We start from the raw sequence: 19238 nt of genomic DNA on the forward strand, positions 1-19238 counted from the left end.
TTTGTCATGAAAGACATGGGAGCTGCTAAGCAGATTCTTGGTAAGAAAATAAACTTTGGCTGTCACAGGAACACTATATTAAGAGAGTGTTACAGAAGTTTCAGATGGAAAATGCTAAGGCAGTTAGCACTCCTCTTGCTACTCATTTTAAGTTGAGTGCTAAACAGTGTCCTTCAAAAGAAGCTGAAAAATCAGATATGCAACGAGTTCCTTATGCATCTGCTATGGAAAGTTTGATGTATGCAATGGTGTGTACAAGACCAGATATTGCACATGTTGTTGGTATAGTTAGTAGATTTTGATCAAATCCAAGTAGAGAGCATTGGAATGTTGTGAAATGGATTTTGAGGTATCTTTGTGGTACTGCTAGTCTGAAGCTTTGTTTTAGAGGTGATAAACCTACTCTTGTGAGCTATACTGATTCTGATATGGCTGGAGACATTGATTCCAGAAAGTCTACTTTAGATTACTTGATTAAGTTTGCAGGGAGAGCTATAGCATGGCAATCCAGATTGCAAAAATGTGTTGCATTGTCCACTACTGAGGCAAAGTTCATTGCCATTACAGAAGCATGCAAAGAGTTGCTTTGGGTGAAGAAATTCTTGCAGGAGCTTGGTTTTGTCCAAGACAAATACTTGTTATTTTGTGATAATCAAAGTGTCATTCATCTTGGGAAGAATTCAACTTTTCATTCTAGGTCCAAACACATTGATGTGAGGTATCATTGAATACGTGATGTTTTGGATGCTAGGTTGTTGGAATTGGGTAAGGTTCATACAGATGATAATGGTGATGATATGGTGACTAAGGCCTTAACAAGGTGGATTGAAACTTGTTGTGAGATTGCCGGTTTGGCGATTCTCTCCACATAGTTGTAAGGGGGAGATATGTTGGGTTTGGGCTCTCTTCCTATGTGGAGAAAGACCCAGTTGGGCAAAGCCCACTTGTCCCACTTAATCTAATAGATAGGGGTCAGATGTGGCAAGGGAGTCAAGGCAATTTAGGCAAAAAAAGGCAATTGAAAAGTGTGAGAGAAGATAAGAAAACTCAACCCGTAGGAACTCCGAGCAGCCGTGGGAAAATCGTGATTGCGTCTTCGTTCACCGTTGGATCGAGCTGAAATTTGGATAACAGGTTCACAACTTATCGTACTTCAATATGAACGGTTGGATCGGTGAGACGTCGTCCGAGGTGGTAAAAATCGAGCTATTACATCAGTTGCGTTTCTGGTTTTTCTTGTTTTCATTTTTCAAGTTTGTTGCTTTATTGTAAGCCGTGTTGTTAAGCACGTTTTGTGCTGTATTTTGGAGACACTCTTGTATTCCTATTTTGTTTATAGTGGAGCTTGAACGACTGGCTTGTGCCCGTGGTTTTTACTTCTCACTTTGGGAAGGTTTTCCATGTTAAAATTTTGGTGTCCCTTGTGTGTTACTGTATTATTTGATATTGCTCCTCATAGATTCTAGCAAGTTGAGAAAATTATTATCCAATGCATATACTTTGTTAGAGTTTACATTGTTATTGTGTTGAATTTTCCATCAAGATTTGTTTAAGAGGAAAGGAAGAGAGAAGGTCCAGAGTTATGACGAGATATGTCCCTTGTTTTTTACTACATTATTTGATATTGCTCCTCATGGATTCTAGCAAGTTGAGAAAATTATTATCTACTACATATAATCTATTAGAGTTTACATTGTTATTGTGTTAAATTTCCCATCATTAATTAGATTAGATTCAACTCTACAAAGTAAACAAATAAAATATTATGAGGCATGTCAAGGTGAAAATATAAACACAATCCACATCCCTAATTTAATAATGTTTTATTAAAAATAACTTTACTTTACAGAACTCGCATCCCACTTATATAATCCCAAATATATCCTTTTCCTTCTTCAGGTGCTGACTTCTGGTATAAGACAAAGCACACATCCGCAAAATATAATAAGCAGATGAAGCCGACATTAAATAATATGTATCGATCTTTCTGGAACTACTTTTTATATTCTCATTATATTATATATATATCATTCATATTTTAAGTATACAAGTATATGAGCAAAATATTCAAACATAAATATTTATATACAATCAATACATCATTTCTACTGATTTGTATTTTTTTTTGTTAAGAAAATCAACAATTATTAAAAATAAATAATAAACTGATAATATATAAAAATTTTACGTGACAATATATAAAATTTTATACTATTACTATATCCTACATAATTTATATTTAATTATCATTAATTTTTTAAAGAAATAATTCAAATAAGTAGGTTGTTCTTTACAAAATAACAAAATGATAATATATTGAGCTTTTTGTTACTAACACTGCCCCTCCCAGATAATATATTGACTTTGTGAAAAAAGACATAAATATTTAAAACAAAAAATTGCAGTAATTAATTTCATAATATATATTTGACTTAGCATTGCATTGCCATTTCCTATTTCTCATTTCAATCCTTCTTTCTCGCTCGCGCCCATTTCGCTTTCTCTTTTTTCTCTCTGTTCCATTTCCATTCACACGCTTAGATCGAATTCGATTCAATCATAACGTGAATTCTTCTGCAACAACAAGGTATTGTATTGAATCTATTCATTCCAACCATTATTTTTCTCATTTTTCATGTATATGAAGCAATGCTGACTTGTTTGTGATCCTGTTTTGAATGAATGAATGAAGGTAATGTATGTATGGTGCGTTGATCTATTTTCGCAATGTGAGGCGTTACAATTCGATTCCGTTTTCTGGATTTTGTGATTATTAATTTTGAATGTTTCAACTGATTCCAGCTGTGGTAGATTTAAGAATTATTACGTCTTTAGTCAAATCACTTTTAAAAACTTTTTTGTTCGAGATTTTTGAGAAAATTTGCGTTGATGTTGTTTTTAGTAGTAATTTGATGTTTTCACCGTTAATGTAGTTAATTCCTTAGCGAAATGCATGTGTGCATTCGTCATACATGGCGTTATGCATGATATTATATCTTATAATCGTTGTTGACTTTTTTGTTGTTGAGAATTTATTAATTTTTGCTATTTGCAGGTGGATGAAGGTTTTTGTTATTTGAATGAATATTTGCTAACTTCTTCAGAAATAGTATAATGGATGAAGATGAAGAAACGAAGGAGACAAAAATATCTGCTAATAGTAACAAGTTACATGGTAATGAATCGGATAGTCATAAAGTAGTAGATAGTGTTGTGAAAGAACTTGTTGAAAGTCCTCAAAAGGAAAATGTAAGTGTTGGCAGCGGCATTGGGGATGAACATGAAGATGAAAGGATACAATTGGAAAGACATGGAATTGATTCTGTAAACTCAGTTATGCATGAGGACCAGTTGGAGCAAGTGTCTTTGAAAGATCAAGAGCAGAATAATGAATATGTGGCTTCAAACCAATTTTCAGGTTTACATAATGTACAACACCAATTTGGCGAACATACAGAGGATGTTCAGGATTCATCTGGGATGTACTCGGAAGAGGATAGTTCCTCCCCAGTTTCTGACATGCAACATGATCATCTTCCATATAGCCCTGGGTTAGAGGGGCATTTTGCAAACGAGCAGTCTGCCTCATCATCAGTTGTCTTTGATTCACCTAGATACTCTCCTGTTAGTTCTCCACAAAAGCCTAAGCCAAAAGTTGCTATGACAAGTGGGTCTCCAGAATTACTGCATTTAGTTGATTCTGCTATCATGGGGAAACCTGAAGCTATGGAGAAGCTGAAGAATATTGCAAGTGGTGTAGAAATTTTTGGGAGTGGTGAAACAATGGATAGCGTGGCTTTCTCAATAGTAGATTCCCTTCTTGGAACAATGGGTGGTGTTGAAAGTTTTGAAGAGGATGGTGATAAGAATCCTCCTAGTGTAATGCTAAACTCTCGGGCTGCCATTGTGGCAGGTGAAATTATTCCTTGGCTTCCTTACGCAGGTGACACTAAAATTGTCATGTCACCTAGGACACGAATGGTAAGGGGGCTACTTGCCATATTACGTGCTTGCACTAGAAACAGAGCAATGTGTTCAATGGCTGGTCTGTTAGAAGTACTGTTGAGAACAGCAGAAAAAATCTTTATCGTGGATGTTGGCTTAAATGGGCAAATAAGGTGGGATGGAACTCCTTTGTGCCACTGCATACAATACTTGGCTGGGCATTCTCTTAGTGTTAGTGATCTCCATAGATGGTTCCAAGTTATTACAAGAACACTTACCACAATTTGGGCTCCACAATTATTGCTTTCAATGGAGAAAGCAGTTAGTGAAAAGGAGTCAAGGGGACCAGCTTGCACCTTTGAGTTCGATGGTGAAAGTTCTGGTTTGCTTGGTCCAGGTGATAGTCGTTGGCCGTTTATCAATGGGTATGCATTTGCAACTTGGATATACATTGAATCATTTGCAGACGCATTAAACACAGCTACAGTTGCTGCTGCAATTGCTGCAGCTGCAGCGGCTAAATCAGGTAAATCATCAGCTATGTCAGCTGCTGCAGCAGCTAGTGCACTTGCTGGTGAAGGTACAGCACACATGCCACGGCTATTCAGTTTTTTATCTGCTGATAATCAGGGTATAGAGGCTTATTTTCATGCTCAATTTTTGGTTGTTGAAATTGGTACTGGAAAGGGAAAGAGATCTGCTTTGCATTTTACATATGCATTCAAACCGCAATGCTGGTACTTCATTGGTGTTGAACATATTGGCAAGCATGGAGTCATGGGAAATGTAGAAAGTGAAGTTAGGTTATACGTAGATGGATCTTTATATGAGAGTCGTCCTTTTGAGTTTCCTAGGATTTCCAAACCCCTTGCATTTTGCTGCATAGGAACTAACCCACCTGCGACTATGGCTGGTTTGCAACGCCGTCGTCGTCAATGCCCTTTGTTTGCTGAGATGGGCCCTGTTTACATCTTCAAGGAACCAATTGGTCTTGAAAAGATGTCTCGATTGGCTTCTAGAGGAGGGGATATAGTGCCTTCTTTTGGTAATGCAGCAGGGATACCTTGGCTTGCAACAAATGCTCATGTGCAGAGCAAAGCAGAGGAAAGTGTTCTTTTGGATGCGGAAATTGCAGGTTTCATTCACCTGCTCTATCATCCCAGCTTGCTCAATGGGCGTTTCTGTCCAGACGCTTCTCCTTCTGGTGCTTCAGGTCAGATAATTTATCTCTGTTGATTTTATGGTAATAAATAGACTTTCATGCTATGGCAAGTGCATATTGTTTTTTCATGCAGAAAGGTTCATGTCTTAGTGCAATGGTAAGGTTGCTTAGTGACCTCATACCTAGTAGGGTAAGGCTACGTACTCTATCCTCCCCAGATCATGCTAAGTGGGACCCTCGTGCACCAGACCACCCTTTTTAATGGTTTCTGAATTTTGATAAATGACATTTCAAAGGTTTGTTGGTAGATTTATGAGGGAACTAGAAATTTTTGTATAACTTTTTGGGCTGGAACCTTTTTTAAGTACCACGTGGATTGTTCTTTCTCAAATCGTGAAAAGTGAAAACTATTTGTTTGCTTATTAATTGTATGCTTTCCAGTATCATTCTCTGTTCTTTTGTAAACTGCAGGATTTTTCTCAGTTGTTCTTACAATATATAACTCAACAACTATTTGTATTTTAATTTATGAGATTGACGGATAGAACAATTAAGAACTAGCATTAAGTTCAGTTATCCATGTGCAGAAATGAAACTAAGTTGCCTTTTCTTGCAAGCACACAAAAGTGGCCAACAAAACTTCATCTTTATGTAGACAATAATGGCTGTGGACATAGAAAATGTTTTGCAATGTATGATATTTGAATTAAGGAGTTAGTGAAGTTATGGAATTTCTTAATGATAAGACTAGCTTGCGAGGTATGATACAGCTGTCTTGTGAGGATTTTGTATTGTCTGTGCTTGATTTAATTGTATTCACTTTCTTTAGTCTTTTCATAGCTTTTAGTCTTGACTCTTACGGGCGCCCCTAAGTTAAGCAAAGTCGATACATTTTATGCACCATTCGTTTATAGTTTCTTTCCTTGCTAATATTCCCAGGTCTTAAACAGTTTCATGACCAATGCTGGTTCTCTTTGTCTCCTGCCACTTTTAATTGAAGATACCACCAAACCATTCGTTGGATCACAGATGATTTGATCTTGTGAAATATTCAGTAAATAGAGGGTTAATGAATGATTACATATATTTACTACCACAACATGATAAAATTCATTTTTTGCATCAATTTTTTAAAATATGTTGCATTGTTGTCTATTCTGATTATGGTCTCCTTATCATGATTCAGGAATGCTTCGGCGTCCAGCTGAGGTTCTTGGGCAAGTCCATGTTGCTACACGAATGAGACCTGTGGATACTTTGTGGGCATTGGCTTATGGTGGTCCATTGTCTTTGCTTCCCTTGGCAGTAAGCAATGTACATGAGGAAACTTTGGAACCACAACAAGGGACTTTTTCTGTGGCTGCAGCTACCACATGTCTCGCTGGTCCTATATTCCGAATTATATCCGTGGCAATTCAACATCCAAGGAACAACGAAGAGTTGTCTCGTGGCAGAGGGCCCGAGGTTCTTTCAAAAATTTTGAATTATCTTCTTCAAACTCTATCTTCACTTGATGTTGGAACGCATGATGGTGTAAGGGATGAGGAACTTGTTGCAGCGGTTGTCTCACTTTGTCAATCTCAGAAGATCAATCATATGCTTAAAGTGCAGCTCTTCACTACACTGCTATTAGATTTAAAAATTTGGAGTTTATGTAGTTATGGAATACAAAAGAAGCTTCTATCATCACTTGCTGACATGGTTTTCACTGAGTCGACAGTGATGCGAGATGCTAATGCTATTCAGATGCTTATAGATGGCTGCAGAAGATACTATTGGACTGTTCCTGAAAAGGATTCAGTAAATACCTTTTCTCTAACGGGGGCAACAAGACCAGTGGGTGAAGTCAATGCTTTAGTTGATGAGCTATTAGTGGTAATTGAACTTCTAATAGTAGCAGCATCTCCATTAGTTGCCTCAGATGATATTCGATGTTTACTTGGCTTCATGGTTGACTGTCCACAACCCAATCAGGTAAGTAGTGAGATGGAATGCTTTTATTTTCTCTCTCTCTTTCTTCTTCTGAAGGACAACAAAAAAAGATTCTTAGGAAAGATGCTAACATGAATAAAAAATGAAATAACATTATAAAGTTGATATTTATTATAATGAAATATTTATGAATCACATTTCCGTGGTTCTCACGTGGTCTCCAATTGCTTGATAACTTCTTGTTTTATGCAATCAATTGAGTTTTCACATCCTAAAAGGTTGTCATTTAGAAACCCAGTATTTCTTTATATTATGACAGATGCATCTTGCTTCCATTTGGTGTTCAGGTAATGGTTTGGTTCTTTAAGGAATTCTTTTTAGGTTATTGACATGCTAGAGGGTTTACTTTAAATTTATTGTTTTCAACGGGGTTCTCTTGTAATTGTTTGTACCTTTTCCCTTTTCTTTTGTATACTCTACAACTTTTATCTTAATAAATTCTTATATTGAGAAAGCCTCTCTCTTTTTGTTTTCTTCTTTATTAATAATTTTATATTCTTGAAGTGGTCGTAGACAACCAATATGTTTCTTTTCTTGTCATCCTTAGTTATTTCAAAATTATTACCATGGAATGGAGATGATGGTGATTGTGGAGTGGATAGGAGTGGAGAGGTGGACACAATGGAATGGAGATGTGTAACTAAGGAAGAGCAATGATATATATACTATTAGTATGTGGGTATAGGAGGAGTTAGGTAGTATAGTAACCATCCCCATAGATTTTTGTCCCCATTTAATGGGTAAAATCCCTACCCTTGTGGGTATTTTTGTGCTACCCATTGGGTCTGGGTCCAATCGCCATCTGCATGGGCAAAGCACCCTTTATAATGATGTGGGCAGTCCTCCCTCCTTGAGTTAACATTGGGGTCGTATCTGGCCTTCAGGTTGAGATGGTCCTGTCCATTCTCAAACCTAATAGTTTCTTTTACCTTATTAGAGTAGTGCTGATTATGCATTATAGTTAACATACCTAGAGCGTCTATCTTGTGCAACACTTGATGTTTTATGTGAGGGGAGACCCCAACAGTTGTGTTGGGGTATTTGGCACATATGCATAGTTATTGCCCCAAAACTAAGCCCTATTTAACTAGTAAAATACCTTCCTTGCTGAATAAGGAAAGTAGCAGAAACTGTGGGTTACTGATTTTATATTCTGCTGTATATTGTTTTAGATTGAACACAAGTGATCCACATATTTTGCTTCTGGTTATCACTAGTTCACCTTAAGTGGTTTATTTGTAAATATCAAAAAGCTAACATGAAGTTCAAATGTTTGGTTTCATTTTTAATTATAGCTATCTGTTATGTAAAGAAAGTTGTACTCATTATTTACTCCATTTTTCAGATTGCTAGGACGTTGCATCTCTTCTACAGGTTGGTAGTGCAGCCAAATACAGCCAGAGCTCACACACTTGCAGAAGCATTCCTTGCATGTGGTGGGATAGAAACTCTTCTTGTTCTTCTCCAAAGGGAAGCTAAAGCTGGAGATAGTGATGTCATGGAATCGATGTCAAAGTGTTCTGAACTTAAAAAAACTGAGATTGATGGGAGCAGTGAAATCATAGAAAGATGTCGGGATGATGGAGGGTCAGAGGAGAAAAGTGAAGCCATCTTACAAGACAATGACCAAGGTTCTCAATCTGTTGATTGTGAGAGTAACTGTGATCTTAGTTCTCCTTCTGTGAATAGGATGTCATTTACCTCCGAAACTCCACCTGTCAAGAATTTGGGAGGCATAAGTCTAAACATTAGTGCTGACAGTGCTAGAAAAAATGTTTACAATGTTGATAAAAGTGATGGCATTGTTGTTGGGATCATAGGTCTCTTAGGTGCTTTAGTAGCTTCTGGGCATCTGAGGTTTGGTTCCCGTGATGGTCCTGATACAACAAGCAACCTTTTGGGTGTTGGACTGCACGACGGAGGTGGTACAATGTTTGATGATAAGGTTTCTCTTCTTCTTTATGCGTTACAGAAGGCTTTCCAAGCAGCACCCAACAGGCTTATGACTAATAATGTTTACACAGCTCTTTTGGCTGCCTCGGTATGAAATACTCCCTTCACCTTACCCCTACTCCATTGGAAACAAGGCATATTAGTGGTTATTCTTATACCATTAGAAAAATATCAAGTGACTTTTCCTTGTATATTTATTATACAATGAAATTGCTACATCTAATGTCATTGCCATGTTTTATTTGTATAAGTTTGTTATTTTTTGGTATGTAAGTTTAATAGGTTTTTATTCTTAAAGTTTATGTGCATACGTGTGTAGAGATTTAAGGATATGAACATGTTTTTACCTGTAAGAATGAGGAAAAATTGTAGTTTCCCCCCTTAATGGTATAAGTTACTGAATCTGTTCAGTCCATATGGCATTTCAATGATGTATGACACTGTTCATATGCTACTGTCTTGTTCTCACATTTCAGTTGCCAATTTTATGTTAGCGCCCATGCAATTTTCTCGATCATTTTTAGTACATACTGATCTGTATTTTTTTTCTCAATATGGAAGAAAAAATAATTGAAAATAGAAGAAAATGCTCCAGTATAAAATGACAAATTTCATCTAATTACTAAAGCAAAACAATAAAGCAAATCCTTGAAACCCCTTCCATTGTCTATGAAAACCACTTGAAAAAATGTCATTAGCTGATCAAGTTGTTGCAGTGGAAATTCTGTCCTGATTGACTGATGTTTTCTTTTTCAATGTTTTTTTGGTCTCCTTTCCTTTTACTATAGATCAATGCCTCTTCAATAGAGGATGAGCTGAACTTCTATGATTCTGGCCATCTCTTTGAACATTCACAGTTGCTATTGGTGCTTTTGCATTCCCTTCCATTTGCGCCTAGGTCTCTGCAGAGCAGAGCGTTACAGGTATCAGCGTTCTCATTTTCTACCTTATGCATGTAGTATTTTTACATTATATTTAATTTTTACTGTGAGGTTTTTCAATATCACGCATTTTACACTTGCTTGATTTATGTATTTGATTTTAGAGTGTAATATCTATGCACTATCAGTGTAAAGATTTATACACAATCACTATATCATCCACCATTTATTTGGATTATTTTTTTGAATAATCAATGATGATTAAATATGAATGGGGGATGACACAGTGACAATGTATAAAACTCATCCATTGTCAGTGCATATATCTTTTTCTCTTAATTTATGCATTTTGAATCTCTATCTTCATATTTCTTAATGTCAAGGTTTTCTTTCTTTTTTTGGTTGGAATGGGAGGGGGCTTAAGTTTTCTCTTATTAACCATCTTAAAAATGACGCTAAAAGATAGAGATCATTTCTTCACTTATTTGTACTAGAGTTGCTCCACAGGCAGGCCAAGACTGGTGATAACTTGAGATTAATCAGCACATAGCTTCTATCAACTGCACGTGTCCCTGTTTTTAAGAATGATTGGTCATATAATCAATTTTTAAAAGATTTGTTTTGGAACACATTCTCTATGATGTTCTGCACATGTGACAGTGGCAAAAATGCTGAGAGACTGGATAGCTCTTCTGTTTTGGTGCCTTTTTCTGGATATAATTTTTCTTTGTGGCTTTCTGAAAGGAAATCACATAGTTTTGAGCTGCCTGTTTGTGTATGATTCCAGGATCTTCTATTCTTGACTTGCAGTCGTCCAGAAAATAGAAGCAGTCTGACAAATATGGAGGAATGGCCTGAATGGATTCTGGAACTCCTGATCTCAAACCATGAGGTAATACTATATAAAACTTAAAGTTCTTATCCTTCCCCTATTCTGTACTCAGGGATGATCTAGAAAGCACATTGGGGCAAATAGTTTTAGGAAAGTTTTTAGAAAAGAAGGAACAAGAGTACAAGCTACCCCAAATTATATTCCTTTTGCAAATAGTAACCATCAACTGTGAATTCTACCTAATTGACTCTTAAATTTTAAGCAGTGGTGAAACTGGCCTTTTATTAACTCTCAATTATGTCACTAACAGTAAGCAAGTCAAACCTTACATTTTTTCACAATCTCCACCGTTCATTTTTGTTTCTTTGAATGATTTTATTCGTTTTCATCTCCATGAACATATCGGTTGTTATCATTCGAAATTCCCACTCTTGTTCTCCCTGTCTCCTCACACCATAGCTTCAACTATTGCTGCCATGGCTGCAATTTTACCTATTGTTCAACAACTTAGATTTCAGTTTCAATATTCTATACATGATGGGAACTGAAGGACTGCATTTTAAAGTGTTTATTTTAATTCCTTCAAAATTTAAAAGCCCTTCATCCAAACACAAATTTGTGTGGCCAAAGGTTTGGATGAAAGGAAGGATTGGGGATAACTTCCATGTGTTCTCCATAGTCACCAAAGCTATGCATTTCTCTTGTTTCTGGGTAAGAATCTTATAAAAATATATACAGTTGGTCTAAATTTGTGGAAATGGAGGGTTTGATTTGTTCAGTACTAATGACATAATTGAGAGTTAAGGATCAATTTCACCAATAGTTATTAGTTACAGTTTAATGGTTAACTAGGAAGAACTTATAGTGATGATGCCTATTTGCAAAAGACATATAGTTTAGGGGGTATTTGTCCAATTTCCCATAAGAATACTAACACATAAACTTTAATCATTGCATTTACTATTTTTTTTTTCTTTTCATCACGTACTGAGGGTTAGTCTTGTTGTTGTATCAAACTGAATCATCATATCATCTTTTGGTTTCCACCATTCCTATCTAATTAATTGCTTTCTATCATGGTTCTTTGGGAATTCAAAATCAATGGGTTTCAATGTAATGAAAATAAAAATTAAATCTTAATATTGGTTGTTTCAAAAATTTAAAGTGCTAATAATTTATTTTTAGGTTCAAAGAAGTTAGACTTCCTTAGATACTTACCAAAAACGATTTTGACTATACGTGCATGTATAATTTTGAAAGTCTTTGTCAAGGTACTATTTTATGGGTGTAATTCTTGTGCATTTTTTTAACTGTGCTACTCCTGTACCTTGGTTTAACAGATGGGTCCAAGCAAATCATCTGATTCGACAAGTGTAGGGGACATAGAGGACCTTATACATAACTTCCTTTTTATCATGCTAGAAAATTCAATGCGCCAAAAGGATGGATGGAAGGTTGAAATTATAAAATTATTTACTTTCTCTCTTTTGGACCTACTTCATGTCATTGCCAATTCTTGCCCATGATGCACCTTTGTGATGTGTCTGACGACACTCAACACATGCAATATTTTGTTTCCTTTCATTTAATGTATTAGTTCTTTGTTTCTTCTGCTGGAGTTGTAATTTATGAATTTTGAATATTATACCAGACTCAACCTGAAATAAATTTACAAATAACTTTTGGTTCACTGAAGTTTCATAAGGTTTTATTTTTTGAGCCTGATCGGTTCAATGGATCCAGATAGATGACCGCACAATATGAGATAAGGGTTAGTGGTTGTTGTTGAGTTTCATTAGGCTTGCAGATACACAGAAGGTAGTTCTTTTTTTCCTTTTGAATAAGGGAATTTTATTCAATAGGAAAGAAACAATACTACTTAGCGGGAGGGGAGTTGGCACTATGTGTCCTAAACAAAGAAACCAAATGAAATTTGTGAGTCAAAGAGGCTGAAAAATGTAATAGAGCTGTCTTGTTTAATAAATAATAACATGATTGGATGGGGCTACTATCCTCTAAATTGCCTATTCACACTCTCAACTAACCAATCATATTTTTAGTTTTCTATTTTACAAAATTATGATTGGTTAATGAGGAGTGTAAATAGGTTTTGAGAGTGCCAAACCAATAGCCCCACTCATCTTAAACCATGTAATTAAGAAAGCAATTTTGGAATGTTTACTAAATCCTCGAGCTGAGTATCTATGCATGGACTAGCAAGATATTAGGTTATAATGTTTTTTACATAGTGGTAGCTTGACCTGTATTTTCTATAAGGGGCAGCAGTTACTGCTAAAATGCTGTGGTATATCTTACTTGTTTTGTAATATCTGTCTTCTGGAATTTTACTTGTATTACTAGCTTGCCTATTAGTCTTTTTATTCTTTAACTTGCTTTATATGCTCATATTTGTTTGCCTGCACAATTTATGGTTTTATCAGGTTCATTCACACAGCTTAGTGTTGCTCAATTTGTGTAGGATATTGAAGGAACAATTCATAGCGCAGAATGGCTTTCCATTGTGGGTGGATCTAGCACGGGAGAACAGAGAGTTAGGTAACTTTGTGCCTATTATTAGCTCTCCTAACTTTTCCTTCCCCAATTCTTTGTCACTTGATGCAATTTAACGTTGTTTATGTACTCAACACTACACTATTTCTTAGTATGAATGCATAGTTGTGAGGCCATCACATGCTGTGGTAGTGACCACAATGCCACCGAATTTTGGCTTTTAGGGGTTTTGTCTCTTTTATAGATGCCAAGTTCTTGTGGCGGTACTTTGCTCTTGTTCTTTGGTGTGTAGGGTTGCAAAGGAACAACAAAATTTTCAATCACTCTTTTTTAGTCTTGAGACTTCTTTAAAAATGAGAGAAAATAGAGACATGATGATATCCGTGTGTCTTAATCACACAATAGAGGCTCCTTTATATAGGATTTAGTGTAATAATTACAAATTCAATCTAGAAGATACTAAAACCCTATTTACATGATATGAAATGCACATTCAACATTTGAATATCCAACTATTTGAGTATCACCTTTGGCTTCATAAACTAAACCCTTTTAAGGAGCTCCTTAGTTTACTTTAGAGTGTGAATTACTACATTCTATTGAAGAATAGCACTAGCTGAATAATAGCAGGGTGAGTGTTAATAGCCTATATTGTTTTGTTAAGTGGTTAGTTAAGATAACTAGCAGTTATGCATTGCCGGCTATCACAGGCTTGGAGCTACGTGCCTTGACATATATATAAGTAGACGAGTCACCTTTTGTAACTTCAACAATTATGAATTCAATAAAATAGAAAACTGTTACATCTAGATTTTCTTTGATTTTTCCAGTCTCTTTGAGCATTTCCTACTTCGAGTTCTATCTTCTTACATGGTATCGAAGATTGATTTGTTTCTATTCTTCAACAATTTGGACTCAAAGGTGAGCAAGAATTGTTTCAAATCATTTATAGAGTAAGGATCAACTTGATTCTCAATAGTTGTAACCACTGGTTGAAAGTTGTCATTGAGACAATCCAATATGTTCAACAAGAGAAATAGAAGAGCCAATGGAGGCCAAAGAATCAATTAAAACCTTGATTCTTGAAAGAAACTTTGAAATTGAATTAGCACCTTGTGAGATGGTTCGTAGTTGAGATCGTAATTGGCGACTTCGTGATTTAGTGTGTGAATTGCAGAAGGCATGAAGTTCGTCCCATGACTGTCACAAACATGTGCATCCAACCACACGAGATTGAAGTGAATCAGAAATCGAGTTCAATAGCCACAAGAACGTGATTTGTTCTTGTTCTTCCCAGCTAGAGAATCCAGGGTTGATACATTGTCGAGTCTTGTTAGATTCACTTAGGAATTGTGGTGGTATCACTGAGGATTGAATAAACCTAAGTGCTCTATTGGATTTGAGAACAACTAACATGAATTGACACCATGTAAGATAATTCTTCTCTGTTAGTTTCATGATTAGAATTGTAAGAGATAATGTGAAGAAACTGCATGAATAGGTGCAAGTGCAACAAAAGTTGTGTATGGTGGAGAGGAATGCGTATGAGGATCAGAACTAGAGGCGTAGCCATGGCAGCAATTGATGCCATATGAGAAGATACAACTTGAAGTAGGAAATGCCAAGGGAAACTGTAAAATCAAAGAGAATCTAAATGTAACTGTTTCGTAAAAGTTCTCTATTTTTATTGAATTCATACTTGTTGATGATACAAAAGGTGACAAATCTATTTATATAAATGTCAAGGCACATGGCGCCTAGCCTAGGATAGCTGGCAACACAAAACTGTCAGCTATCTTAACTAGCCACTTTACAGAACAGAACAGGCTATTAACATTCACCCCATTGTTATTCATCTAGTGCTGTTACCCAATGTAGTTTATACCCTATCAGCTAATGTAGCAGCAACTCCATCATCTCCAGAATCTCCCCAATGTGTTTCTATACTAATCACATTTGCTTCTGTGCCTTCACATTTCAAATCCTCTTCAAATTCATGACCTGAGTTTATACCACCCCATCCTTACAACAATTTTCATGGTGGAAGTTCTGGACGTAGCGGTGGACATGTAAATCGTGGTGGTGGTTGTTTTCAGGTATGACCTAGCAGTTACTTCTCTGATTAGTGCCAATGTCATGGTCATGATGTGGTGTGCTGCTATTACGCACCTTATGGTTATTCCAATCATCAAACGTATTTGTCATCCTTTGGTGCACCAATACACCAATATGCGAATTATGTGCCTCAATCATGTCATTATATGCCACATCAACTAGGACCTGACTTCTCTCAACATCCTATGGCTTTAAGACCAATACCTTTTTACACTGTTCGTCCTAATTCATTTGGTTCAAACACTTATTCCTTGGCTCTTCACTCTACATCTCCACATTCAGTCAGGCCTGATCATTATCCTACCACTGTAGCCAATCCATATGCCATGAACGTGAGCACTGGGGTGCATGATGGCATGTCTTCACTCTGGTATCTAGACTCTGGAGCTACGAACCACCTTATATCTGATCCATCTCTAGTTCATGAGCGAACTGAACAATTTGGCCCAAAACACATTTATACGGGTAATGGTTCTAAAGGCTCTATACTTACTAATGGTAACACTCATATCTCATCACCATTTGATCCAATTGTTTTTCTTTATTTACAAAATCTACTTACTCCTAGTACCTACAATAACCAAAAATCTAATGAGTGTCTCGCAATTTGCCAAGGACAATTCTTGTTATTTGGAATTTTATTCTAATGATTGTTTTGTCAAATCACTTGGTTCTAATCGTGCACTACTTAATGGATCTCTCACTTTAGACGGAACCTATGTTTTTCATAACCTTTTTGTAAGTTCCTCATATCTTTGTACATCTACACATGCTTCTACAAATACATTAATGCCCAATGTTTCAGCTACTGTTTCGACTCGTCTAAATTGTAGTAGTAAGCTGTCTTCTTATTTCTTGTGGCATTGTAGGGCGATACTCATGTTCATGAAGCAACTAAAAAATGTAATTACTTGTTGTCATAATATTTCATCCTAATAAAACTGCTCTTGATTTCTGCACTGCTTGCTCTTGTAGTAAAGCTCATAAACTACATTCTCAAGCTTCTTCTATTGTTTACCATAGTCCCTTTGATTTTTTGTATCTAGACCTTTGGAGCCTGCACCCATTCACTTTGAAAATGGTTTCAGGTACTACTTCTCTATAGTTGATGCCCATACTAGACACACTTTGATTTATCTCCTAAAAAAAGTTCCTTTTACTATTTTCAAACATTTTCTAATCATGGTTCAAACACAATTTGATAAAACTGTTAAATCTGTTCAAACTGGTTGGAGTGCAGAATTTAGACCTTTCACTTATCTCCTAAAACCTTTAGGTATGAGTCATAGACTTTTCTGCCCATATACTCATCATTGGCAAAGGACAATTGTAAGAAAACATAGATATAGTGGAAACAAGACTTGCTCTGTTAGCACATGCCTACGTGCCTTATCCTTCTGGGAATATGCCTTTACCACTGCAGTGTATCTAATCAATAGATTACCTTCCTCTACTCTAAACAATCATTCACTTCACAGTCTACTTTTTTGGTACCAATCCTGATTACACCTTTCTAAGTGTTTGGATGTAATTGTTTTCCTTTTCTTAGACCATACAGCAAATAATAAACTTGATAGGTTCTCTGAATGTACCTTTTTAGGGTATTGTTCCACACATAAAGGTTACAAATGTCTATCAGAGGATGTCTTGTTCAGTAAATTTGTTTTTACTTTTGCATCATACCACTCATCTTTACCTTACCTCCTAGTACCTTACAGTCTTACACAATGATACTAGTTCCTCTATCACTCATACCTTTATTCCTCATACTTCTCCTTCACCAAATACTGACAGACCACCAGCTTCCACTTCCATTATTTCTCCTCATCATGATCAATTTCCTAATACTTCAAAACTTCCAAATCCCTCTACTTCTAGCAATCTCAATGATTCTGCCACTTCTCCTATCTCTATATCATCTCAATCTATTCCTTCCTCTACTGATTCTTTCACATCTCCTTCTACACCAAATATTCATCAGTCCATTCCTATCCCCCAGTGTATTCATCCTATGACCACTAGATCCAAGTTAGGTATTGATAAATCCATTGTACCAAGGATTTTGTTAGCTCACAATCAACCTTCCGACACCAAAGAGGCATTACAATTTCCAGTATGGCAAGATGCAATGAAAGAATAACTTTGAAAAGGCTTATGTAATTTGAGGAGGAGGCGGTTCAAATGAAACAGAACATACTCTTATGTAGTTTTATCTTCTCTTCCCGTCTCATCTGATTATTTTATTTTAATATTAAGAAAAACTTCAAAATTTAAAGTTTCACACTCAGTCATGTTTAAGTCTCAAGCATGGTAACTTCTAAGATTGGATTGAAGTTGCAGACACTTGTGGGAACTGGGAAATATGAAAAGCAGTAGCTATCTATATCCAAGAGTGATTGGTGGAGAACCTAAAGGCTAACAATTAAATGTGTCTGAGATAGGTTGGCGAAATGACAATATTAATGAAATGAATAAGCAGTTTTTTGAGAAAGTTATTCCACACTATTATTCAGCTGGACTGCACTACACTCCTTCACTTTTTTGTCTTTTATTTACTAACTTTTCTCTCTCACTATACATTGTCATGATCCTATTCTAGTTATTGCAGAAAAAAATATTATGAAGAATTTTTGGGAAGACTTTTACAAACTCTTTGCGTAGTATCACATTACTTTTCTTTCAATCATGATTTATATGATCATTTTCTTTGGTTATTTTGTCTTGAAGGCGTGAAGAATCGTTGCCGATATTTAAGAGGAGACTCTTAGGTGGTTTGCTGGACTTTGCTGCTAGAGAATTGCAGGTTCAGGTACATATTGTTTTCTATTTTATTTTCCTTGCATAATGTTTTGTTTATGCAATCAGCAATATAGTGCTGTCCTTTTTGTCTTCCAAATTTATTTTTCCTGTTAGCCTATTTTGGTTCTCCATTTATTCCGATGCTGGCTAAACACAGTCAGAAATAAAATTTCTACACACAAGAATGAGTGCAAATGCAATAATTTATATCTCTCGTTCTTGGCTGGAAAGAGTGAAAGAAAAGCAGGGAGTATGTCTACATTTATATTTTGCTTACTGCAGACTCAGATTATTGCTGTGGCTGCTGCTGGTGTTGCAGCTGAGGGTTTATCTCCAGATGATTCTAAGGCACAGGCTGAGGATGCTGCTCATCTGTCTGTGGCTTTAGTTGAGAATGCCATTGTGATACTTATGCTTGTTGAGGATCATTTACGGTTACAGAGCAAACAATCCTATTTTTTACGTGCTACAGATTGCTCTCCGTCTCCCCTTTCTATCTTTTATCCAATCCGTAATAACTCAACGTCACTGTCAACAATTGGAGAATCGGCAGAAGTTTTGGGTGATCGCACATCATCATCTAGCGACTCTGGGGGAGTCTCTCTAGATGTACGTATACAAAACTTTAAAAGTATTTAGTGTGGTACATGTCATAGATACATATCATTTGCATTCTTTTTGCATAATAGTTTTGTTTTCCAGTGCTGTTTGTTCATAGCTCCAAAATTCATGCAATGATTGTGTATTGTCATATTATTTGTAAGCCTTTAATATTTTTTTTGTATATTGATTATACAATTTAAGATTACTATTGTTTTTTATTCCCCCCTCCTGGAAGCTACCTCTCCATTTACGGGGTAAGGTTGTGTACATTTAAGTGAGAGCTTCGTGCACTGGACCATCCCTTTCTATTTCCTCCCTTAAATATCCAATTTTTTTGCCATGCCTATTGGATTTAATTAGTAGCATTTGATGTTCTTTTCTTTTTTCCCCATGCTACTAGTTTCATTTGCATTCTTGTTAAGTGTTCGTTCAATTTGTATACCCC

At 36.1% G+C, this 19238-nt stretch overlaps 1 protein-coding gene across 2 annotated transcripts in view; it reads left to right on the forward strand.

Annotated features, from left to right (window-relative positions):
- The first annotated feature begins 2438 nt into the window (after positions 1–2438).
- Positions 2439–19238, forward strand: part of LOC109338653 (BEACH domain-containing protein C2-like) — a 40237-nt gene continuing 23437 nt past the window's right edge. Inside the window, exons 1-10 of one of the 2 annotated variants that reach the window (XM_019575934.1) lie at positions 2439–2587; positions 3056–5158; positions 6294–7081; positions 8445–9140; positions 9841–9975; positions 10721–10825; positions 12106–12219; positions 13245–13321; positions 18119–18200; positions 18473–18799. In XM_019575934.1, coding sequence (XP_019431479.1) covers positions 3115–5158; positions 6294–7081; positions 8445–9140; positions 9841–9975; positions 10721–10825; positions 12106–12219; positions 13245–13321; positions 18119–18200; positions 18473–18799 — 4368 coding nt within the window. In that variant the 5' untranslated portion in view covers positions 2439–2587; positions 3056–3114. The remainder of the gene's footprint in view (positions 2588–3055; positions 5159–6293; positions 7082–8444; positions 9141–9840; positions 9976–10720; positions 10826–12105; positions 12220–13244; positions 13322–18118; positions 18201–18472; positions 18800–19238) is intronic. The other variant, XM_019575932.1, reaches the window with a different exon arrangement.

Source organism: Lupinus angustifolius, unplaced genomic scaffold, assembly GCF_001865875.1.
Source record: "Lupinus angustifolius cultivar Tanjil unplaced genomic scaffold, LupAngTanjil_v1.0 Scaffold_32_84, whole genome shotgun sequence".
In the NCBI taxonomy this organism is placed as follows: domain Eukaryota; kingdom Viridiplantae; phylum Streptophyta; class Magnoliopsida; order Fabales; family Fabaceae; genus Lupinus; species Lupinus angustifolius.